The 25,171-nt window shown below is 45.0% G+C and overlaps 1 protein-coding gene across 11 annotated transcripts in view; it reads left to right on the forward strand.

Moving 5' to 3' along the window:
- Positions 1–25,171, forward strand: part of cntn1b (contactin 1b) — a 721,932-nt gene that overhangs the window by 331,028 nt on the left and 365,733 nt on the right. For all 11 annotated transcript variants that reach the window (XM_059652304.1, XM_059652313.1, XM_059652305.1 and 8 more), the window contains 5 exons: positions 6,408–6,541; positions 6,926–7,055; positions 7,762–7,912; positions 16,385–16,512; positions 20,719–20,894. In XM_059652304.1, the coding sequence (XP_059508287.1) occupies positions 6,408–6,541; positions 6,926–7,055; positions 7,762–7,912; positions 16,385–16,512; positions 20,719–20,894 (719 nt within the window). The remainder of the gene's footprint in view (positions 1–6,407; positions 6,542–6,925; positions 7,056–7,761; positions 7,913–16,384; positions 16,513–20,718; positions 20,895–25,171) is intronic.

Below are 25,171 nucleotides of genomic sequence, written 5' to 3' on the forward strand. Positions count from 1 at the left end.
GCAAGAGCCCTGCAGGCTATCCTAACTGTGTCAACGAAGCAGTTAATAGAATCATTGGATCCCTCCAGTGCAGGTAGAGGCCGTTCGGCCCATCAAGTCCACACTGATCCTCTGAAGAGCATCCTGCCCAGATCTACTTCCCGACCTTATCACCATAAGCCTGCATTTGCCTTGGCCAATCCATCTTGCCTGCACAACCCCTGGGCACTATGGGCAACTTAGCATGGCCAGTCCACCCTACTTGCACAGGTTTGGACTATGGGAGGAAACTTGAGCACCCGGTGGAAACTCAGACAGGCACTGAGAGAACATGCAGACACAGTCATCCAAGGGTGGAATTGAACCTGGGCCCCTAGGAGGCAGCAGTGCTAATCCCTGAGCCACGTGCCAGTAGGTGAGCTGTTAACCCTCACCCTATTGCAGCTGTTCAGAATTCAGCCATTGACAGCCCATGAGTATCTTGTATGGTCTGATATTCAAGTGCTCATAAGAGACTGGGAGCCAGTCCTTAGACACTTCCTTGTGAGTTCATGATATCAGGCCAGTTGAGATCCAGAAAGGGCATTCCTTTTACTTTGTTCAATTTCCTCGTGGCATTAGGAGAGATAGGAGTGCTTCCCTCGGCCCCACGGGGAAAATTTACACTTCATCAAGCCTCCTCTTTGATGACAAAGCTATGCCTCACTGTCATCTCCCTAAAGCCCATTTGTTTCGGCCACTGGCAGAGTTCTCCTGCCACTGAGACTGCACCCGGTGCACTGAGTATGCACTGATTGTCTGAATTTTATATTGTAGATGTTTTCTCATCAACCTGTTCAACGATGTTATCACACAACTTTGGAGCAGATCGAACTTGAACTTGGGTCTCCTGAGGCAGGCTCTGTACCCTGCACCGCAAGAGTCCTCTAAATAGACTCTGTTGGGGCTCGAACCAGCAATGGTGCTTTTAATCATTGATCAGAAATTCAACGTGCTGCCCATTGTGCCACAGACCTGCAGGAGACTGTGCTGTTGAGGACCAGGAGTTAATATTCTCCACTGGCCTGGCACCCACCCCTCGCCGCTGCCCTGAGCACTCACCTGGGGTTAACAATCGACTGCAGAGGTGCTGAATTGTTAGCAGTGCTGGCTTTCAGATGAAATCACCTCCGTGTTCCCTTTTCGGCAGACCTATGGCCTTCGTTCCTCTCCCTGGGTATTCTGGCTGGTATGTAACCCCCAGTTAACACACAAAAGCTGATTTGTTTGGCCAACATCAGAAAACTATTTTGTGGGAGCATGTTTGGCTGCTATATTTCCTACTGAATAACATTGAATATGTTTGAAAATCACTGTATTCGCTACCAAGCACATGGTACACCGTAAGGTTTGCAGGGGTGCGCTAAGCACACTCAGTTGTCAATACTGACCTGAGCTAGTGGAGTTCACATTGAAATGTTCCCTACAGTTGGCAGCTCAGTGGTTAACATTGCAGCCTCACAGCGCCGGGGACCCGGGTACTGTTCCAGCCTTGGGCGACCGTCAGTGTAGAGTTTGCACATTCTCCCTGTGTCTGTGTGGGTTTCCTCCGGGCGCTCCGGTTTCCTCCCACAGTCCAAAGGTGTGCAGGTTAGGTGGATCAGCAGTGCTAAGTTGCCCACAGTGTCGAGGGATGAGTAGATTGGGAGCACGGGTCTTGGGGGGGATGTTCTGAGGACTGGTGTGGGCCTGTTTCCACAATGTAGGGATTCTCAGATCTGTGAATTCTAGCTTGGTCACTCACTTAGAACAAGAGGCAGAGTGGCTTTAAGAATTAATGTCTTTACTGAGATGAAATGAAGTCTCAGAAGCCGATATTTGTAGAGGTTCTTCCTCTCAATAGAAGCAGTCCTTTACATCTCTGAGAGACAATTAATTGATTGTCAAAAAGCTGAGGATTTGAGATACAATTAAGCTGGAGAAGCAAAGAGGCCAGATCTCTCAACAACCTTTTCTACAAGCTGCTTCTTGCTGTTTCAGTTTATGAGTGGATTCTGTGCTCTTCATACAAATTGACTAAAGAACATTAAGGTTAAAAGAGCCAGTAAGTTGCGTGTGATTTGCTGTCAGCCTGTAATTTTCTTTCCTCCATGGTGATTCAAATTTTTTAAAAAAATTATCCGGTTTTCCTCCCACTTTTGGGCAGCCAGAAAGTTGATGGATTTTGTAATTTTCTCCCTTTGACCTTATTGGGCTCTCATTGTCAGTGTAATTGGGTACCCTCCATCTGACCAATGAGGATGGCTTTACTTGGAACCGAAGGCAAGATAAATTCCCTCTTCGAACTTTCTCATATCCGCGGTTTTGCCACTCGGGTCTTTTATCTAATTTATGTTAAACTCAGTTATTCCAGATGAGCTGTGCAAAGGTGTGAGTTGGATGATTCTGGAGAAAGAAGGGACTGAATGGCATCGTTTTGGACTGTGGATGACCATAGTCCTCTTCAACTCTTCTGCACCTTCTGCAAAGTTGCCAAGACAGTTGTTTAACTGAGGTAACGTGTAGAGCTGAATGAACACAGCAGGCCAAGCAGCATCATTGGAGCAGGAAGGCTGATGTTTCAGGAATAGATCCTTCCTGCTCCGATGATGCTGCTTGGCCTGCTGTGTTCATCCAGCTGTAAGCCTTGTCAGCTCGGATTCTCCAGCATCTGCAGTTCCTACTGTCTCTGTTTAACTGAGCTCTTTGCTTCGAATAACCTTTCCCATGCCCAACTGAGTACACCCGTTGTATATGAATGATTCTCCTGTTGTTGATGGTGGTGATGAGGTGCAGTTAGTTCTATCATCTGTCCACAAGCTGGCAGTGTGATGGGAGTGGCTGTGAAGGCTACGGGTGAACATTGTGGTCGACCAGACCTTTCTCTTGAGGATGTTCTGTGCGCTGCTCACAGGCTGGACACACATAGTGCAGGAATTTGTTTCCATTGCTTGACTTGACATCCTTGTGTCAATTACCAAAAATCTCAAGAGATGGAACCATTGCTGAGTTGATGCTGTTGTGATGCATTCCTCTCTACCTCTTGACTCTTATGTAATGTTGAATTTGTTCTTCGAAACAAGAGATGGAACTTCCCCTTGGGCAGCGCTGTCAGCATGTGAGAGGTTCAGCTGTTAGGAGTTCTTCAGCTCATTTGACCTCATTCTTTCACTCGGTCTGACTTCCCTTCCCAGCAATACACAACAGCCCTCGGTCTCTGTCTGCTGGCCCTATTTCGTTCTTTCCAACCTGTAATCTGAGTCCTTCATCCTGCTCCTCTGTTACAATTTAAACTGTCATTGTATCTTCACTTCAATCAAAATGAAACGTCCCTCTGAAACGTCTGATTTCTACAGTTGTCTTATTATTGTCCAACTAGTGTGGCATTGATTGGCCCAGTCGCATTTCCGTTCTGATGTAAAGCATGAGGCTTTTTTCGTTGAGCCGTGGCCATGTCGTCAGGCCAGTGTGCAGGCTCTTTAGCCTAAACCATAAGCTGCATCATTCTGACTATACAAACAATCCCCATTTCCTCAGAACTACTGTCCTTCGCTTGAAAAAGCCAGAAACTTCACTCACAAGTGACATTGATGTTGTGCTAAATATTAAATGGGGAACTTCATTCGATCTTCATTCTCCATTTCCATTCGCATTGCACCAAGAGCTCTCTGATCCGATATGAAGTTAACTTCTGCTTCTCCTTCATACACTCACACGCTTCTTGAAACGCGATGAGTTCTGTAACTTGTCTCAAGGAGCTTTAATTGGGCCATTGTGGCTTTCCGCCTAATAGCAGATCAACTGCCTCACAGCTGCAGAGCAGTGAAGGGATTAGGATGTGGAATTTGAAACAAGCATCAAGTGAGGCAGAGGGAGTGATCAGATGTATTCTCACACTTAATCCTTGGCAAGCGACAGAACATTTCTGGACTGTAATAGGACCCTTTGCTTAAAGAGCATTGTGAATTCAAATGTGCTTAAATGTACTTTTGAAATTTTACAGTCTTGCAGATAACTGTATTTTGTGTACGTCCACGTCTCTAAAACGCGCCAGCATTGGGGGCTATGATCCAAGACTCTGTGTTCTAATATCTCCCTATTCAAAGCAACAGCATTTTGCAAGTGTCTTGTGCTGGAGGCTGAGGCATTGATCATGGCATCATACAGCATTTGAAAGAGGCCATTCAGCCAATTGGGCCCAGTCTATCTTTTTGAAAGTGCTGTTCAATTCACCACACACTCTTGCATTTTCTCAAGGTCTGACAATATCATTTTGTCCCTTTTTAAGTATTTATTCCATTCCCTCCCCTTCACCTTCAAGCCACTGACTTTTAGGGCAATATTGTATGCTGTTTTTAAAAAAAATTCTCCATTTTCCCCAATTTGCCAGTTACCATACTTCACTGACCCTTGCATGCTAACCTTTCCAGCAATGAAAACCATTTCCTCATTTGTTTGTTTATTTATCTATTATGTATCATTTCTTCAAAGACAAGCATGAACCAGAGCTTTTTTATCTTGAACTGAAAAGGACTGGGGTGCAAGAAGGATAAAAATAACTTGGAAAGGAAGCAACAATTTTTGGTTGGACTGTGTCACAGAGGTGTCGCACGAGCTATTAATTGTTTCATTTCTGTTCTAACCTCAAAAGGTTCTCTTCTCGAGCTGTATAAATTGTCGTTTCCTTTCTAGATGTTTTCTCACCAACCTGTTCACACATGTGGGTCTTGAACCTGGTCCTCCTGGCTCAGAGGTAGATACACTACCACTGTTGCCACAAGAGACCCTAGTTTCCTTTCTAAAGTTTATCTCCTTGCACTTCAGTCCTACATGTGTGTCTTTGACTTTTTGTCTCTTCTTAGGAGCGTTCACCTTTTGTATAAGCGATTATTTAATCAGAAAATGGGTGGAACATTGCTGGGAATTTTCTCAGGAGTTCTCTTGATTAGCCACGGGGAATTTGAGTGAAATTCCATTCCCATAGTTTATCCTGGCTGTCCACTGTTTCCTCCGCTCGGACACTGATGATTGATGCCCCCCTCATCAGCATCCATTGCTTCTACTGACAGAAAATCTCTCCAGGCTCATCTTGAATTTTAACCACTGTCTTCTACGTATCCTCCATTCACTGTGTCGAGTCTGTACCTGTCGGACAATCTCCCCTCTTGTGGTCTTAGGCAGAGAGAATTCCTCCCTGTGGCCAGCGTTGTTCCTCTTGGGCTGAGTTAATGGAAAGTAAAGGTGAAGTTTGATTGATAGGTCTTGAAGATCAGAGACATTGGGTAGAAATGAGGATGGTTATTTTTGCACAGCTTCCTTTGTTGCCCTTTGTTATGGCCCAGACTCAACCAAAATATTTTAAGAAGGCAACCTCGGCCCAAACTTTTCCTTATTTTAAAGGCCTCTGTAAAATGCTGTGTTCCAGATATCACTCGACTGGTCAAACTATTTGATGAGAAGCAAAACGCAAACACTGCAGTTGAAATACAACAAGAGAAAGAAGAATTTAGAAAGGCTTGACTCTGTTGGAAAGCTTAACTGAATAATAGATATAGTAACTTACACTAATTACTGGTTCCAATATGGTAACATCCCAGAAGCTCACACCTCGGCAAAAAGGCAAACTCAGAAAACAGGTTGTCTCACATGCATTCCCCACTGTCGGAAGAGAAACCCTGGCATCTACATGTAACTGAGAGAGGGGGGAGAAAGTAGCTTCTACTACTTAAAGACTCCAGCAGCTTCTGCTGAATCCAGAAGCTAAAATAAAACTAAAAATGCTAGTCTGAGAGAGCTGGTCACACCCAGCCGGGCTGCTTCTATTGTTCCAACCTTTTTTTTAAGAAAAGCCCTCAAGGCTTCACAAGCTGTTTCCCCTAGTGGTACCGATACACTGCTCAATACATCCGCCTTAAACCTCTCTTCAAAGAAAAGAACGAAATAGCCTGTTAAAACCACACCATCATCACACAGTCACGAAAGCCAAATAAAGCAGATACTCAAAATCTGGAATATAAACAGCAAGTGCAGCAGGTCAGACATCGTCCTTGCTCAGAGAAATGCAGCACCACAGGTTGATCGCCTTGGGAGATTTAACAGCGTATGCATTAGTGAAAACTCAGGCGACAGGGCGAGGGACTGAGTAGGGCGTCCGCAACTTAACGGAGAGTGCCGAGATGAAATGATAAAAACAAGAATGGCAGGAAGCAAAAAGAGCTGCATGTGGGTCAAGAAGTGAAAACAAAACGCTGAAACCACTTAAATTATAAATGGTTGAGGCGGAAGATAAATCTGTAAATTGATGCGTTGTGCATGGTTTCGCTTTTCTTTCGCCCTCCCTCATTTTTATTGTGAAAATGAGCATATTCACTGCCACTGGAAGCTTGTCTAACTTGTCGCTCCTTTTCCAGCTCATCCATACTGGATTCGGCCGATCAATGACACCATGCAAGACATCGGGAGTGACTTCACCTGGCACTGTGAAGCAGGAGGCAAGCCTCAACCCACTTACAAATGGCTTCATAATGGAGAGGTTGTCTATGGGGTATGAAGTTGTGTTTGCATTCTCTCTGGGGGTTTTCAAAGCTTGTTGCTATTGTGTGCCCACTTGTACGCGTGGTCGAAAGGGGAGAAATGCACAGCCCTTGCCCTGTTCGCGATTGAACAGAAATGGCACGTTCTTGGTTCTTGATCTCTGCTTCCATTGTGGGGAAGTTCTTTCCTCCTCACTTCACCTGTAAAAATATGCCCACTGCAAGGTCAATGATGTACGCAAGTGTCGACTTCACCTCTACCTTCCTCCAGGTCCTGCTGCAGAAACGTCAAGCTCCTCGGTGTGTTGCTGGGAACAATCGCAAGTTCCGCCAACTTTTAAATCAAATGTTGCTGAGTTCCCTTTTTCAGATCTGCCCGTTTCAACTGTGTGCAGGCCCGCTTCCGAGTGGTTCGAGGGGAGCTGCGTATTTCCCGACTGACTCTGCAAGATTCCGGGATGTACCAGTGTGTGACAGAGAACAAGTATGGATCCCTGTATTCCAGCGCGGAGTTGAAAGTTCTCGGTTGGTATTATTATGAACGCGGCGCTCCCCTCTCGAGTTCGATATGAATTGTTGTTCTTGCGGGGTCATGCCAGACTGCGCTGATGCGATGGTCCGGCCTCAAATGGAGAAATACTATTCGGTTCTCAGCTTTGTAGCTCAGGAAGGAGACCAGGGCTCTGGAGAAGGTGCAGAGATGCTAAAGCAGAATGGTAGTCAGATGGGATAGAAAACTTCAGTTGTGCGAAATTTTTTTGGAAGTCGAAGCTTTAGGAGAGATTTAACCATGGCGTTCAAAAACGATGACATGTTTACATGGAGTAAATAGAGAGAAACTGTCCCAGTGGCAGGGGCTTTGTAACCAGAAGAACAGATTCAATATAACTACGAGAAGAATGGGGAGTAATGAATGGGCCTATTCTGAGCTGTTAGTTTCCATGTAAAGCTACCAAGGCACATGGAGCAAAGGTGAGTAAAATGGAGTTGCAAATGGGGAATGATGTCATTTTTAGGGAATGACCAGATCAGGAAAAACTGAATGAATGTACTGTTGCTGATGTTTGATTGACGAAGCACGGGAGTATTCCCCTGTTAACATTGCCCACCCAAACACCTTTTAAAAGCAAACCAAAATGGGTTTGGAAGAAGGGAAAAGAGAGAGCTTGCGCAGCAAGTGCGTTCGTTCAGTTCCTGGTTTTCTGACCCCTGTTGTTGTGGTTTCGTTCAGTTTTGGCCCCGGACTTCAGGCTGAACCCAGTGAAGAGGAAACTGCTGGGGGCCAGGGGAGGTAAAGTGCTGATGGATTGCAAACCCAGAGCTGCTCCCAAGCCGACCTTCACATGGACTAAAGGCACTGAGCTCATCAAGAATAATTCCAGGTCAGTGAAATGAATCCGCGCACAAATGCGATGAATGGTGCGCCATGTGACACCGTGGTAGACGCAGCGGCTCCAATGCAGGTTAAAATTCTCCCAATGTAAATTAGAAACTCTATACTCTCCAGGAAGGCCCTATTTTATACTGTGCTTTAAAAGAAACACCATGGCTACAGAAATACTGACAAGTTAATCATTGAACCCCTTCCAACACACTGAACATTAAACTCATAAATAACTGTTCTTAATATATATATTTAAATGACGCACATTATGTTGTGGTGGGTGAGCAGGTAGGAGGCGACTGAGTGAATGAGAAGGTGGGTGAGGTGGATAGTTGTTTGATCGGGGACATAGCCAGATGGTCATAGGTTAGTAATTGGGAAAGCCAGTGCTAAGCTGGGTTGTCCAACTGTTAGGCCACAGGACATGTCTGAGGTCAATATTCAGGCATGACCCAAGCCTTCAGCTCCAGCTGTGTCCAGGCAGAGGGAATCAGCCCTTCAGAAGTCTAAACTTTCTGGGCCATTCCCACACGTGTCTAGATTTAGGAAGGTCATAGGCTTCTGACGCTTTGGAGACCAGAAGATTTGGGTCAGTAATTTTAACCTGCAATTTAGCAGAACGCAAAAGTTTGCAAAGTCCTCAATTCGAGCAGTTGTACATTTTGTTTTCAGTTCATTCATGGATGTGCGTGCCAGGACCAGGAATTATTACCCGTTGCTAATTGCCCCAGAAAAAGTTGTGGTGACCTGCCTTCTTGAACCACTGCCATCCATTGTCATTTTCCCACAGGAGTTCCAGGATTTTGACCCGGCGATAGTGAAGGAACAATGATAGATATTTCCCAGTCAGGATGGTGAGTGGCTCGGAGGGGAATCTGGAGAGAGTGATGTTCCCACAGATCTGTTGCCCTTGTCCTTCTAGATGGTAGAGCACATGCGTTTGGAAGGTCCTGCCAAAGGAGTGATAGTGACTTACTGCAGTGCATCCTGGGATAGTTGTGAGGGTAGTGGGCAAGGTACCTATCGGATGTTTGCTTCGCATTGAGTCAAGTTTTTTGTCAGTCCATTTGGGGCCACACTTCAGTCCGTGCTTTTTTTGAATGAGAATTGACAAGTGCTGAAATCATGAAGCATATGAAAAGATAGAAAGCTCAAAGTTTGACATGGGCAGCGGAGCAAAAAGGATGAAGTCAGAAGTGCCACGTATTGTATTCCCAGCTGATATCCGATTCCATTTTCTTCAGAAATGTTGAGTGGCAAATGGATTCTTTCATAAAAGCATCCATTTCACTGCTCCCGTCAAAACCTCTGTGCCAAAAGTAACCAATTCAAGGATCAGAGCAGGAATTCTGTTCACCTTCAATGATAGAAAATTTCAGCCTGTTGAAGACGAGGATCCATTCCAACACTAAGCAAAGTGGGTAGGTGCAAATGGAATGAGAGGTGAAGGAAAATTGAATTCTATCAAACTGTGCTTCGGTTTTTTTTCTTTAATTTTCTTTCAGAAGCTGGACCCAGGTAGACTAATGTTGGGTAATGTCTGTAGCACATTTCAGTCAGGCCAAAGTACCAAATGGAGAAGATAGCAGGGGAGTGAGCTCTCTGTTTGAAAGGAACCTGTTGGCATGTGAACTGGCCAAAGTGATAGAATACCATCAAGTGGTCAAAAACACAGCATTTATGGAGCGAGAAACAGCAAGTGTTTCAGGTGGATTACCTGTCATTATATTCAGAGCTGTGGAAGAAAATAGATGGTTCCAACTGGAGAGGGCCGAGTTAGGGTGGAAGCTGGAAGTGATGGAGAGACCACATTGCAAGATAAAACGAGATGAGAAGGCAAGTTTGTAAATAAAACAAGGGCCTAGAAGGGGTTACAGAAGTAAAGCAGAGAGGGAGGGATCTGAACAAAAACAAGAAGGCTTCCATAGCCAAGGAATATTGGAGGGAAGAGGGCTTCTTGAGTGTGAAACCCCAGTAGCCGATGTACTGAGTTCACAAGAGCAGCTTTTAAGTGTTGCTCTCTTTATCGTCTTCCATTTTCTGTCTTAACTGCTTTGCCAGTTGATGGGGGAAACAACGTTTACTCTCACTGATAAGGCACCAGGCCTTACAGTCACTTGCTGGCAGCTGCTGGGAAAGGTGATAATTTTTCACCATGTGCGGTTATGTGCAAGTCGGAACGGTAGCCCTAACCCAGCTTACTGTATGAAAATTCCTGCACACTTCATTCATATGCTAGGAAATAATGTTTATTTTCATACAAATAATGTGTGCCATTCTGTCGGAAAACAAATATTGACTGAACTTTGGCCAGCCCCAATGAATCATGGCAGTACTGACTAATCCTCAACTTAATGTGACTTCTTATAGTCACCCTAGATCCCCCACGTCACTGTGACTCCAACATTAATATTCCTTTCAGTGATGGGCTTGTCATTGTTGCTGATTCAGCTACACCACCTTTCAATGATTAGCAAGTTATGAAGCTATTCAGCAAAGAAAATGGGGGCATCTTTAGTTCATACTTCACAACTGCTTCCTCTTCTGTCTGGACATCCCTGGCCATATCACCACAATGTTAGAGCTTTCTGTTCCATCCTTGAACAGAAGCTCAAATAGTCTCCAACCACCCCATGGTCATCTGCACAAGTGAACTTATTGTCTCATTGAACAGTTTCTCATTTGCCTCATTTCTGGAGAATAGAAAGATAACATCGGCATTTGCAGAAGCCTTATTTATGCCTGTGTTCTTGTTGAATGCTCATTGTTCTTCTTGTAGCGAAGCCCCCTCTTTCTCCACTACATCGCTGATTATATTGGTGCCACTTTAGTTGATGATGGAACCAACAAGAGGGGAAAACCTATTTGATCTTGTCTTCACCCATCTACCTGTTCCAGGAGCACTTGCCCATGGACAATATCGGTAGGTGACACTGTCCATCAGGATTGTCATGCTAAGTGAGAGAGACTCGGAACAGATCTAGCATCTCAAAACAGGGCATTCAGGAAGTGCTGTCGGCCACCATCAGCAGATTAGAATTCAACCACAATTTGTACCTTTGGGACTCGGTGTATCCCTTTCGCTGTACCTGGTATTGAGCTGGCAGATTAACCAGGTTTGATGAAGAGTGTGCCAGTAGCCAGCACCATGCATGACTAAAGCTGAGATGCCAACAGGTGAAGGCACAACACTGGAATACTTGTGTGCCAAGCAGTGAAAGCAGCAAGTGTTAGACTGAGCGAGGTGATCCCACAAACAGTGGATCAGATCGAAACTCTGTCGTCCTGCCCCATTCTGCCACCCGTGGAGGTGGACAATTCAACAGCTGACTCGAGAGGAGGCTTAACAAATGTTCCCATTACTCCACAGAGTATCCGTACATTTGCTGCAGTCTTCAACCAGACTCGAGTTTTCCTCTACTTGAGGGCCCAGCGTCACAGATGACAGCCTTCCACCGATTTGATTCACTCAAGAGTATCAAGGGAGAGCTGAATACTGCAAAGGTTAGAGGTGCTCACAACGTTCTGCCAATAACAGTGAACACTTGGTGTTCCATTCCAACCCCAACGTTGTCATCTACCCGACAGTGTGAACAATTGCTCGATCGGGTTTTTCCATGGTTACCCAGCCCCTGACCTCATTGCAGCCTTGGTTCAAATATCGACAAGAATAGCCAACAAGGACAGTGACTGACCATGACATCAAGACAGCATTTATTCGAGGCATGGCTCGGTGCCTCAATGGTTAGCACTTGCAGTTCTGGGGATGCAGGTTCGATTCCAGCCTTGGATAACAGTCTCTGTGGAGTTGACCCGTTCTCCTCATGTCTGCGTGGGTTTCCTCCGGGTGCTCCAGTTTCCTTTGACAGGTCAAAGACATGCAGGTTAGGCCCTGGTAAATTCCCTGTAGTGTGCAGGCTAGGTGGATTAGACGTGGGAATTACAAGGTTTCAGGGACAGGGCAGGGGAATGATTCTGGTTGGGAAGCTGTTTAAAGGGCTAGTGTGGACTGAATGGGCTGAATGGCCTGCCTCCACACTGTAGGGATTCTATGCAACGTTGAAGAAACAAACACAATGGAGTTTGACTCTATCCAGAAAACAAACCCATGGCAACTCTAATACACAGAAGATTATATTACATACATTTGAGGCACTGGGACGATCCGATAACTTCATGGACTGCATTCAACTTCAGAATGACCTTTGACAGTGGTCTTTCCCCACTGTGCCATGGTGCCAGCTGCCCCAAGCTTTAGGGTGTCCCTCAGTGAGTAGCCCTGGACCTTGGAATGTGCCAGTCTGCCTCACTCAGTTGAGGACAACTCCTTGCTCCGGATGACCAACAAGTTTGCGTACCGAGGGTCTACATACAGCCTGATGCAGCTGCAACAAAGGTGGCCATTTGGATGAGGTTGGCGTTGGGTACACTCTTTACCCCCTTATCCAGACCTTTGTACGTGGTGTCCCTGTGGACACGGTCTATCTTAGGCCTCCAGATAAAGTGGAAGATGGCTTGGGTGACTACAGTGGCGCATGGGGAATGGGCCAGACCTGCACCATATACAACAACAGAGGGAGTCCCTCACACCAGGTTTGCACGAGCAACGGAGAGGGAGTGATGCTTCCAAAAGCCCAGGTTCTGCTTGACTTTGGCGAAGCACTCATTCCAAGTTTGTGTGCATCCACCAGCCCTTCCAAATCGTATTCCCAACACATACAGTTAATCTGCCGCGACGGTGAAGGGGATGAAAGATTAGCTGGCCCTGTTCCCAAAGAGCATGGCCCTGCCCTTGTCTCGATTTCCCTTGGCTCCTGAGGCCAGTTCAAACCGGTCACAGATCATCATGGGTCTGCTCGCTGACAGCAGATCTGAGCAGAAAACGGTGACGTCAACCATGTACGGAGATGCTTTGACCTGCAAGCCAATGGACTGCGAACCAAAGGGTATAATTGCCTCCCCACAACAGCTGATTGGCTCCAGGTGACCATGGCTTGTGTGGGAGCAGTGTAGCAGAGATCCACAAGACCTCCAAAGAGAGGGCATTGAAAACTCTTGCCATCTATTTTCTGCAGCGGCAGTTAACTGTCTTCCACTTGTGATTTCTCTGCAAATTTCCATTGTGGAAGGAATGAAGCGCTTTGAAGGGCAGCGAAATGCCAACTTTTCAACCAGTGATTGAAACAGCAATTGGTATGGATGTGATTTTGTGTCAACAGCAAAGAACTCAAAGGAATTGAATGAATGATTTGTTGTCACGTATTTCTCGAGAGATACAGTGAAGAGTGTTCTTTCGCCGCAATCCAGTGCCATTTTGAGGTACAAAAGAACAAAAAGAGAGCACTTAGAGCTTGTCTTAATTTGCCTGGATCCCAAACACAGATCCGGGACTTACACAAAGTCTCTGCAAGGTCTCCGCTCCAGGCCTACCGCAGCCAGCAGTCCCCACGCCACCTTCGCTGCGACTGATGCCACTGTACCATTTCCGGGAACCCTTCCATTGGGCCTACAAAGCCAGGAGTATCTTGCTGACATCATTTTGGCCTCCTTGCGCTATCAGGAAGATGAAGAAAAGGAGAAAACAGAAAGAGATGAAAAGGAGAGAGAGGGTGGGAGAAAAGAATGCAGCCGGCCTGGATCAGACCGGCCTTCTGTGCAGGTGACAACACCTTGAATAGCAGGGCCCACCCTCTCCTGCAGCCATGCGGCTCGCGCTCTCCTACTTTGCCACGCATGCTCAGGAGACCAGGACCGCCCTTGCCCCCGCTGAGAAGGCCCTTCAAAGAAAAACAAAGAGTAATAGAAACAGGGAGAAAAAGAGCAAAAGTAAAAGGGAAAGGAAAAATGAAATGAAGGAAGCAGACGGAGGCCCTGGACGAGGAGCTTGAATTTACTGATTCTATTGTGTTGCCATGTTTACATCAGGAATTGCAAGGCAGAGAAGAGAAGCTGTTGCTGAGGCTGATGCTATTGAACTGTAATTCCCAGGTTTTTTTTCTCCATCCTTCATATCTGTGTTTTGTCTGGCTTTGTGTGTCCATCATATGCGAAAGGGGTATTTTTGTAGAGTTATAAATTAGCAAATCATATTTCTTAATTGTCATTGGTCAATGGCAAGTTGCTCACAGTAAGCAATTACTTTCTTGTTAAATACGAAAAACCTGGCACACCTTTCCTTTTTGCGTACATTTATCAGTCGGGGTGATTGGGAACTATGACTCAAGTCTTTTCACATTTGTGATGACTCTGGGTGTATTGAGGCTTTATTTTCCATGCGCTAACCCAGTGAGCCATGACATTGTGGCTTATTGCTGCAAGAATTAATGCAGATTGCTGGAGTGGTCCTGCATGCATTGACCGTTCTGGCTCATTCTTGGGCTTTGTGCAAAAAAGCATTCGGGATCCCTCTGTGTCTATCTCCACTTCTCAAGGCACTCGAAGACCATGCTGTTCTGGCGATTTTCTTGCTCAAATACATTTCGTAAAATAAGGATATTCTTGCTTCTGTCGGCGTCAGGCCCCAAGGCCTCTGGTACAGTGTGAATCTTGGAATTTGCTCTCCTCTCCGTTGCACCGTAAATCAGTGTTTTTCTTGCAGGAAGACTCTCTTGCCCCAACCACTTCCAACATCTGCATTCGCCAGAGTGCTCCTTCCCTTTGAGGGGTCCAGGCTTACTTCAACTTATTGTGTCCTGTACGATCTTCCAGCCTCTGCTGAGACCCGTTGCTGCTCAACAGTGTGTTAAAACAGTCTATTGTGTAATATTTCCGTTTAAGTTAGCATATAGCGCAAGGGTTTCATGCTGCTGACGCAACAAAGAGCATCTGGGCTAATTGTGTGTGAGGGATAGTATAAAAATGGCACTTGCTTTAAAGGTAAAATGGAATGGAATTCTTGATTTGTTCTTCAAAGAGGATGCTTGATAATTTTATCACCCAGTTCATGTAGTCGAACGGAGCTTGTTTAGTTCATGTCAGTCTGCTTTATAAGGGCAAAAGAGGGAAACCAGAGAATTACAGACATGTTAACCTAAAATCTGTAACGGGGAAATTGTTAATGTCCATAATCAATGATGGCATTGTGAAACATCTTAAAAATTTTCAGTTAATCAGAGAGAGTCAATGTGAATTCATGACAGGTCAGTCATGCCTGACAAACCCCATTGTAGTGTTTGAAGAGGTGACTAAGATTGTGACAGAGGAATGGCTAAGGATGTTGTTTATGTGGACTTTCTGAAGTCATTTGATCAAGCCCCACACAAAAAACTGTTCACTGAGCTCGAAACCCATGGAATTGAGGGTAAATTACTGGCATGGCTGGGGAATCGGCAGAATGTGACCAGAAGTGTCCCACGTGGATCTGTGTTGGGGCCCTTCAGCTATTCCCGTATTTTATTTACAACCTGGATAATGGCACAGAAAGTCAGATACCCACATTTGCTGATGACGCAAAGGTAGACAGCATTGTAGACACCGTAGGTGGTGGCATAAAATCGCAAAGGCATGTTGATTGATGGAATGAACGTGCAAAACTGTGGGAGGTGGCATTCAATGTGAGCGAGGTTGGAGTCATCCCTTTTGGAGACGGCTAGATCGGGATGCTTCCCAGATGATATGATGTTAAATACAGTGGCTATCCGAAGAGACCTGGAAGTTCAGCGTGTAGATCTTGAACATGCCACAAAGAATATAATCAGGAAAGCTAATGGAATGCTGGCCTTTATATCTAGAGGAGTGGAGTAGAAGGATGCACAAGTTATACTGCAGTTGTACAAACCCCCCCCCCCCCTTTAAGTACTGTGAACAGGTCAGGGAACCACAGCTTACGAAGGATGTATTGGCCTTGGATGGAGTACAGTTTATAAGAATGAGACTTGGATTTAAGGAGTTAAACTATAAGGAGAGCTTGTACAAGTTGGAATTGTTTTCTCTAAAACTTAGTGGTTGATCTGATCAAAATCTTCAAGATATTAAGAGGAAAAGACAGAGTAGATAAAGATAAGCTATTTCTGCTAGCTCGGGATTCATTAACTAGGGGGTTCTGAAAATGAGGGTGAGCCCGTTCAGGAAAGATGTTCGTAAGCATTTCAACACCCAAAGGGTGGTAGATTTTGGAACCCTCTTCCACAAACGGCAGCAGATGTGAGATCAGCTCTTAATTTTAAACCAGAAATAGATAGGTTTTTGTGAATCAAACGCATTAAGGAATATTGACCAAAGGCGGGTATGTTGTTAGGTCACAGATCAGTTGTGATCTCACTGGATGGCAGTACAGGATCAAAAGCAGAATGGCCTGCTCCTGTCCTGTGTCTATGAGTGAAAAGATAAGCAGGCAAGGATATGAAAGGAGAAGAACATTGGGAGGAGGCTTCGGGAGAGTGTAAATACTGGTATGGACCGTTTGGTTTTTGTGTCATAGATCCTCTGTAATCCTAACTCTGTAATTTGTCTTGTGCTGCATTTACTGTAGGATGTCCATTTGGTTCAATGGCACTTTGGAGATCCGGGATCTGTCCGAGGCTGATGAGGGAGTCTATACCTGTTTTGCAGAGAACAACAGAGGAAAGGCTAATAGCAGTGGCACTTTAATAGTGACAGGTAAGGGAACCAAAACTTGGCCACAGAGTTCTTTCAAACCTACTCAATCTGCTGGATTTTTTTTTTAAACTGAAGACTTTGGATCTCTTAGTTTCAATAAAGAAAATTGTTCCTGAATATCTTTCCCTGGCAAGTTAGTTCTTTCGCATCTGACAGTGCGCCAAGTAACATTGCATCATCCAGCTCCTCCCCTCAGGCTAGCTTTTACTAAATGGACTAGAGTAGTTCATGAAAGGATTTGGTAATCTATGACTTTCTGACGCATAGCTCCAACACAACATTAAACGGGTTCGAAACTGGATTGAAGCTGCTGGAGATCATAAGCACAGCCCAGTGAAAGGTTTAATGAGAGTTCTTGAGAGTAAAGACCAACTTCTGAGCTTAAAAAAAAACCTGACTTAAATTTAAGGCCATGATCCCCTGTGTTAGGCCTCTCGACCGTCAGAAAAGGTTTCCATACATTTACCCTGTTAACCCCTTTCAAGGCTCTCAACACCACAGTAAATTGATTCATGTCCCAATGAATACAAATTTAGCTGATGTGAGTTGTCCTCAGAATTGAACTCATGGATTCCTGCAAACATCTTTGTGATTGCTATGCTCCTTCAGGTATATAAAGACCATTGTCCAAGGGTCTAGGCCCGAAACGTCAGCTTTTGTGCTCCTGAGATGCTGCTTGGCCTGCTGTGTTCATCCAGCCTCACATTTTATTATCTTGGGTTCTCCAGCGTCTTCAGTTCTCATTATCTCTGATACTATTTTAACCTCACTGCGAAGCCTCTTCCAGGGATGCCTAACCTGAAGAAGTTACCCTCCTCCCTCCGGACCAACTTCAGGGAATCTCTCTCCCATTGCAACTCTCTTGTAATCTCTTCGGCCTTGCACCCCCATCTACCTACTAACCCCATCCCGCCTCCTTGACCTGTCCGTCTTCCCTGGACTGACCTATCCCCTCCCTACCTCCCCACCTATACTCTCCTCTGCACCTATATTCTTTACTCTCCATCTTCGGTCCGCCTCCCCCTCTCTCCCTATTTATTCCAGTTTCCTCTCCCCATCCCCCTCTCTGATGAAGGGTCTGGCGCGAAACATCAGCTTTTGTGCTCCTGAGATGCTGCTTGGCCTGCTGTGTTCATCCAGCCTCACATTTTATTATCTTGGAATTCTCCTGCATCTGCAGTTCCCATTATCTCTCCCATTGTCCAACCTGCCTGCTTTATCTCAGTTACGGTCCAACCAGGATTTTGCATAGCTGTTATGGAACTTTCCTCCCCATTACACTGTTCAGAATACGAATAAAATCTAACAGAGACATTGGCTAACTGTGCCAAGAGAAAACAAATTTCAGAGGAAACTTAAGTTGACATCAGAATGTTGATTCGTTGGGAGCTGATGGACTCTAGCCCTTGTGATGCCAACCAGTCATGCCATGCCAGACATGTGCCAGTGGGTACCGTGTCATCCTCTTTCAAGGCCATCTAGGCACAGACTACCGTTGAAGGAAGGTGGGCACTTGGGTAAACAAGCCCCATTACAGCTCACTGCATGGACCTGCCAGAGACACATCTGACCTACTATCATCTGAGCGAACATCCCATTTTGTTTACTGCAAGAAATTAATTTGAACTGAACTAGTTTGTTTATCCTCTGACATGCACCAGCTCACTCATCTCCCTGTTGAGACTCCCTTATTTCAAGCCTTTCTTTGTATCTCATTCCACTGTTGCACGACTGTTAGTGATTCGGCTCTGGGCTGCTCTCTTCAGCTTGAATAGCTCCCCCTGTGGTTCATGAGTGCAATGCTCAAAGCACTGACTGCCAAAGAGAGACACTGTGCAATTTAATTCTAACTTTCAAGAAAGCTGATAGTTTCACAAGATTGTCCAGTAAACCCAGAGGGACCCAAGTTTAGGGATCGCACAGCAAATAATCTGTGCTGAAGAGCTTGGTAGATTCATGCTGCAAGTTAGTGATGACTTTTCGAAAAACCTTACATCTTGAAAAACAAGAAAGTGAAAGAAGTCGGGCATGCATTTAGATCAGTGCTGACAGAATTCGCACATTTTGTTTCTTCTCAGAGGGTATCGGAGTGGCAAACCTGCTCTTTCCTGATAGATCAGCTCCGGCTATCCAGCTGAAAATCATAGAAACCGTAGAGTGTGGAAGCAGGCCATTCAGCCCATCAAGTCCACACGGACTCATCCCATCCAGACTCTTTTTCCCCTTCTTCCCCGCCACCCCCCCCCCGCCACTTTTCCTGTAACCTTGCATTCCCCATGGCTAATCCACCCAGCCTGCACATCCTGGATGCTAAGAGCAATTTAGCATGGCCAGCCCTCCCTACCTTATGCATCTTTGGGCTGTGGGAGGAAACCGGAGCACCCGGAGGAAACCCACGCAGATACAGGGAGAATGTGCAAACTCTACACAGACAGTCGCCTGAGGGTGGAATTGAACCCAGGTCCCTGGCACTGTGAGGCTGCAGTGCTCACCACTGAGCCACTGTGCCGCCCTTTACATCATATTCCCCAGGTTGTTCGTTTTCCCACAATCTCATCCCCTTCGCTAACCTCCTTCTCCCACATTCTTCTCCCCTTTCTCTCCAGAACCATAACTAATTGGCCCCACTTAGATAAAAATGATGCTTAGCAACATGATGTGTTTCCTGGCCTTTGCAGCGATTATGAGAAACTGATGACTGGATTAAAAATCCTCAACTGCCTGATGTGAATCTCATAACTTGCATGATGTCCATTTCATCCATCATCCTGTGCCCGCTGATTGATATTGCCATCCAGTTCACTAAAGACTTGGTTTTAAAATTCCCACCTTGGTGTTGAGCTCTTTCCACGTTTCCCTATCTCGCTGATGCCCTCCAACTACTCAGCTATCCGAGAACTCTGCATTCCTCAAATATGCAAGACAGGTGTGCACATCCCGAATTCCCTATGTCCTACATTAACAGTTGAGCCTGCAGCCATTTAATCTTTAGCTGTGGAACTCTAATCCCTAAACTTACCTTTCCCCTTTAATATCCTGCTTCGATTCTGTCTGTCTCATCAGACTTTATGTCATGAATCCTCATATTGCTTTCCTTAGCTTGATATCAATTTATCTTTGATTGTGCTCCTGCAAAGCACTTTGGCATGTCTCCTCAGCACGAAATAAATGCCATTTCTTGTTATTGTCATCACTATGCAATTTGCTGGTACGAACTAAATTCCTTTGGCTTTTGCCGTATGATAATTCCAAAATCTCATCCTCCCCTGCAGTTGCTGTGCAGAAGTAAATAACATCATCCAGTCATTGGTCAAGACCCTGGGAAATAGGAGTTAGTGTCGACAGAACTATTTCGTGCAACTGCGGTTTTTATAATGTAAGGACTTCACTCGGGAGCAACAAGAGAGAGTTTTTGGAGCAACATAAGTTATCGGAGTAAATGATTACAATAAATATTTTTTAAAATGCAATGAAGAGCAAAGAGTTTGTTTGTAAACCTTGCAGCTAGCTCTGAACACAAGCATTTAGTTTATTTTCTCCCATTTGCAAACAAAGTATGTGTGTTTAGATAAATTATTTAGTCAGATCTAGGAAATTCTGAGTAACGTACGCTGCACCTTCTTTAGTGTATGATCCCTCAACATCTTAGTGAGACATGCAACTGAGATTTTATGAGCCTACCTACTTAGATACTAAAAATGATTTGAAGAAGAGCAGGGAGTTTTTCCAGTATCCTGAACAATGTTTCATTGTTAAACGTTTGTTCAGTCATTTATTTAATAGCTGTTTGTGGGATCTTATTGTGTACAAAAAGCTGATGTCTGTAGTCCTGCAACTGCACTCCAGAAGTAACCCACCGCTGACTGCATAATTTTGGAATGTGAATGCTAGTTGGGTCGTTCCCTTACCTCTGTTGCTTTGTCTATTTCAGCAAATGCTGTTCAACAGTTTCCATCTTAATGTGATCACAGAAATGCTGAGGATAATTGTCAAACCCCTCCTTGGCCTTGAGTTGAAGTATAACTTCTGAACCCTGAAGTAATTATTGTCCTTCTTACTTGTAATTATCCTGAACTGTGTTGACTGCACCGGACCATGGCCTGTACTTACACATTCTCCTTTGGCGAGTGCTGCTTGGAAGAGTTTTCAATATGTTTAGATGCTGGAAATGTATTGATTTTATATTTCTTCTGTGTGTCCTTCCAGAACCGACTAAAATCACCCTTGAGCCATCGAACATTGATATTACAGTGGGGGAAAATGGCACTATGGAGTGCCATGCATCCCATGATCCCATGCTGGACCTGTCACTAATCTGGTCAACAAATGGCTACACGATTGACTTTGAGAAAGAGAAAGACTACATGGAACGCAAGATAGAGGTAAGTGACCAGAGGTAATAGTCAATACAATGCCCTTGGCTCATGTTTATCTAGGTTATTTGTAGTGAACAACATCCCCATCAGAAGCTTTGACTGTAATTCTACTTCAAATCAACTACCTTCCATACAATGTCAGACCATAGGACATTATTGAATGTGTAATTACACTTGTACCCAGAATCGATGGCAATGTTGGGACAGGTGTTAATTTGCTGAAGGAATCAGAAATTTTTGCAAAGTTTTGTTTTCTCTTTTTTGGCCTGAGGGCTTGCTTGATTTTGTTGGCGCTCCCAGAAAGTGACACGGCATTTGAGAAAGGTCTGGCCAGGACGTTCCACAGATCAAGTTTGCCTGCCTCTGGTCATGGGTACAATGAATGAGAAATTGTTTTATGACCATTAACTAGCGTTTAGCCAAAATGCTTTGATCCATTTCGAGCTCTTTAATTTATACACTTCTCCACATTTCCTTGTGGTGACTGCTGTTTCGGTTGTTTGAATGGATATTTGGGAAGGGAATTTCTCCCAGGCTAGGTTCGAGTCCCTTCAGCAAGTTAAGTCTCATACAGGTGACGCTAGGATTCCTCTCCATTCCTGTAGTTGCTGTAGCCTCAAATATCGCAGTCATGGTAAGACATAACTGGAGTCCCTTTGTTTAGAGATCCTTCCTTTGTCAGATTCAGCAACCTGCCTGAGCACCCTCCCTAATTTTTTTAGGGAATCCAGCAGGGGGGGATGCTAATGCTGTGTCCTCAGTGCAGTCGGCAGGTCCTATCATTTGAAAATCACGCCTGTGACGTGTGTGTGCCTCTGCAGTGTTCCAGTCAATTCCTGTTGCCACCCGTAGCTGGGTTCACACCAGCATGCTACAACTGTCAATTGCTGTCTGATTCCAGACAGACCAGCCCACGTGGTATTGATTGTCTGGCGAGTTAAAAAGGTGAACTGTGTCCTATACCCTCCAAGTAGAAGGGAAGAATATGCCACAAGTGGTATGAGTTGCTGGTGTGATAGAGGTGTTTAGTAAGTCCCTCAAATAGTACAAGGATTAGACAACACACTTCCAGAGTCATTTTCTTTCATCACTCAGAGAAACAGTTCATGCATTGCCGAATAGCCATTTCCATTATCTCAGGTACTTGCTGTGCCTGAAGTGTATTTTCTGTCTCTGTAACCACATCCATCTTCAACTACTATCTGTACATCTCCTTTATGTGCTATTGGTAGTAATTTGTCCTTCGCATTTGCTAATGACACGAGGATTATACCAGGTGACAGGTAGTATATTATTTTGCTATTGCTGTATTGGCTGATGAACGTAGTCAGTGAAAGACCAGCAAGTTTGTCAAACCTGCACCTTTAACGCAAGAATTTATTTTTTCTAAGTATATTCCAAGTACTTGGGATGAATATGGGACTAGCAGAGGATCCTGGAGCTTAACACTATCAGCAAGCAGTTTGATGTAGCTGTGCTATTGAAAGCCAATGTGGAATTTGGAGTGAGAGTTGTCTATTAAATATAAATCATTTGGTGGGAGAGCGTGCGTCTAGTGATGAAACTGTTCCCACTTGTGAAACGATCGAGAATGAGAGCACACAAATCTTCAGGCAGTGAGTGGAGTGCCCTGCCCTGAGAGTCTGAGAGTTAAAGCATTCAGAATTGTAATCAGAATGTTAACCGGGACGGAAGAATGTGCATGGAGGTGATGGGAGGAACGGCATTGAAATTGGTTCAGTCGGAGAGCCAGTGCACACGTGCTGGACTGAATGTTCTCCTTCTGCTTTGTGTAATGATTCTGCGAAGACGTTGGCATGGGGGGCCATGTCCTGAATGGCAAGAGAATTCATACCCCAACATTTCTAGCATCATCATAAAGCTGTGGGCGATGTTTTCTGGAGAGGAGAGGTGTGATGTAGAGAGGACAGAATGTACCTTGATGGGTGTGTACTTAATTACTATAAAGTATTGCATGTCAACTAAAGCATATCTGGTTCAAAACAGCACACATTTAAGGGGAGAACTTGCTCCAATGCTCACTTATTTCCTGTGGCTCACTTGTCTTCCTCTGTTGGTTGAATGGATTTTGCAAGAGATGAAAAATGACAGCAGGACAGTTCCTTGTCTCTCACTGTAACTCGGGAGAAAGGAGAGCCCAGGAGAAATCGTGCAGGTGAGGGAACAGTGAAACCACTAGATGTTTACTTCTGCTCGCTGTCTGCCCAGCCTAAAGATGGAAACAGACTGTTCCCTGGATTGCAAAGCCGATGGGAGATTTACTGATGGTTAGATCCGAGAACAGTTATAATTGAAATCAAAATGCTATTTTTTTTGTAGTTATCTGTATGTCATCTAAATGGCTAATCGAATAGATGAGACCCTGCCTGGCAACTTGATGCGACCCAAGTAGGAAGTGTATCGAACCTGATAGTGACCTGGCTAGATTCCGAGGCTCTGCAAATACAGATGATTTTTAATTGGCAGTAGAAGCAAGGAGAGATGGTGGCAGCGTCATCGTTGGAGTAGGAGTCTCGAGGCCCGCACTGGGGAAGTGGGGTGACTGGCAGCTGGTGGAATTGAACTCAGTGAGTGAAATCTTGAAAGCCAATCTCAGGAATTGTGCGATAACACTGTCGTTGATTGTCATTAAAAAAAACCCAGTCCGGTTCATTGTATTCTTTTGGGAAGAAAATCTTTCATCCTCTTCTATCTGGTCTGTATGTGGCTTGGGACTCAACAATTGAACAACCATCCGAAATGGCTCAGCAAACTACTCATCCCAGAGGTGGTTAGGAATGGCTGTCGAACACTCACATTCCATGAGAGAATAACGAAGAGAAAGCAACGAGTCAGGAAGTAGAAGTTTGAAAGAACATTGCACAAGTTTTCCAAAGCAGATTTTGACACAGCCACATAAAGATGACTAAAATCTGAACTGGGGGGAAGGTTTCCAGCAACATTTAAATAGAAAGGCACATAGTTGTTTGGCTGTAAATTGCGAGAGGGGAATTTGCAATGGGTCGAAAGTAGGCATGCAGGTCCAGCAGGCAGTAATGAAGGCAAATTGTATATTGGCCTTTATAGTGAGAGGATTCAAGTACACGAACAGGGATGTCTTGCTGCAATTAAACAGGGCCTTGGTAAGGCCATACTGGAATATTGAGCCCAGTTTTGGTCTTATCTGAACAACGATGTTCTTGTTACTGAGGGAGTGTGGTGAAGGTTTACCGAATTGATGCCTGGGATGGCAGGACTGACGTACGAGGAGAAATTTGAGTTGGTTAGGATTGGGCTCACTTGAGGTTAGAAGAACAAGGATGAATTTTAACAGGACCAGACAGCTTAGATGCAGGAAGGGTGTTCCTGGTGCTGGCGGAGTCCAGAACTAGGGGCTCATAGTTTAAGGTTATGGGGTGAACATTTTAGGACTGACATGGGGCGAAATTTCATTGTCCAGAGAATGGTGACCCTGTGGAATTCACCACCATAGAATGTGGTTAAAGCCAAAACATTGCGTTTTCAAGAAGAAGGTAGATATATTTCTTGAGAATAAAGAGAATGAGGGATATGGGAGGAGGTTGGGATTAGGGTATTGCACTCATCGATCAGCCATGACCGTAATCAGTTGTGGAACCGGCTGGAGAGGTGGAATGGCCGGTTCCTGCCCCTACGTTCTATATTTCCGCGTAGGGAGCGAGAGGTGAAAAGGTCTCGGGAGGATGTTCCGGAGCTTGAGTGCGAAGGCAGCTGAAGGCACAGTTGCCGGTATCAGAAATGCAGGTCCCTTTCAGGTTAAAACACAACAGCTTCAAAGTTGATTGAAAGCAGGTAGTGCTCTCACTGGATTTAGTGGGGGTTGTAATCTCCAACTGTTTACCTCTCTGTTGTGCTCAAATGTGCACCCATGTGCCCTTGGAGAGGGAGTGTGTTGTGTTCATCTGCACACTTGGAGCTTTTCTTAACGGGTGCACACCGCAGGGACTGGGCTGAATTATTATTCAAGGTCAAGAGCTTTTGTGACTTTAAAGACCTCCATGAAGTTACTCCTCAGTCTTCCTTTTTTCTCCCCAAAAGAGAAAAGACCCAGCCTGTGAGAAATATAATCTCTGATTTCTGACACCAGCCTTACAAACGTCGTTTTCTTTCTCTTTCATGCTGTGTAGCCTTTGTACAATCAGGTGATCAGAACTGAGCTCACTGCTTCAATCTCATCCTCTCAGAGCTTAGCACAGATTTCTACCTCTCAGCTCCTGCTCTCCAGAAATAAACCCAAGAGCTTG

The sequence above is a fragment of the Stegostoma tigrinum genome, chromosome 18 (assembly GCF_030684315.1).
Source record: "Stegostoma tigrinum isolate sSteTig4 chromosome 18, sSteTig4.hap1, whole genome shotgun sequence".
NCBI lineage: Eukaryota > Metazoa > Chordata > Chondrichthyes > Orectolobiformes > Stegostomatidae > Stegostoma > Stegostoma tigrinum.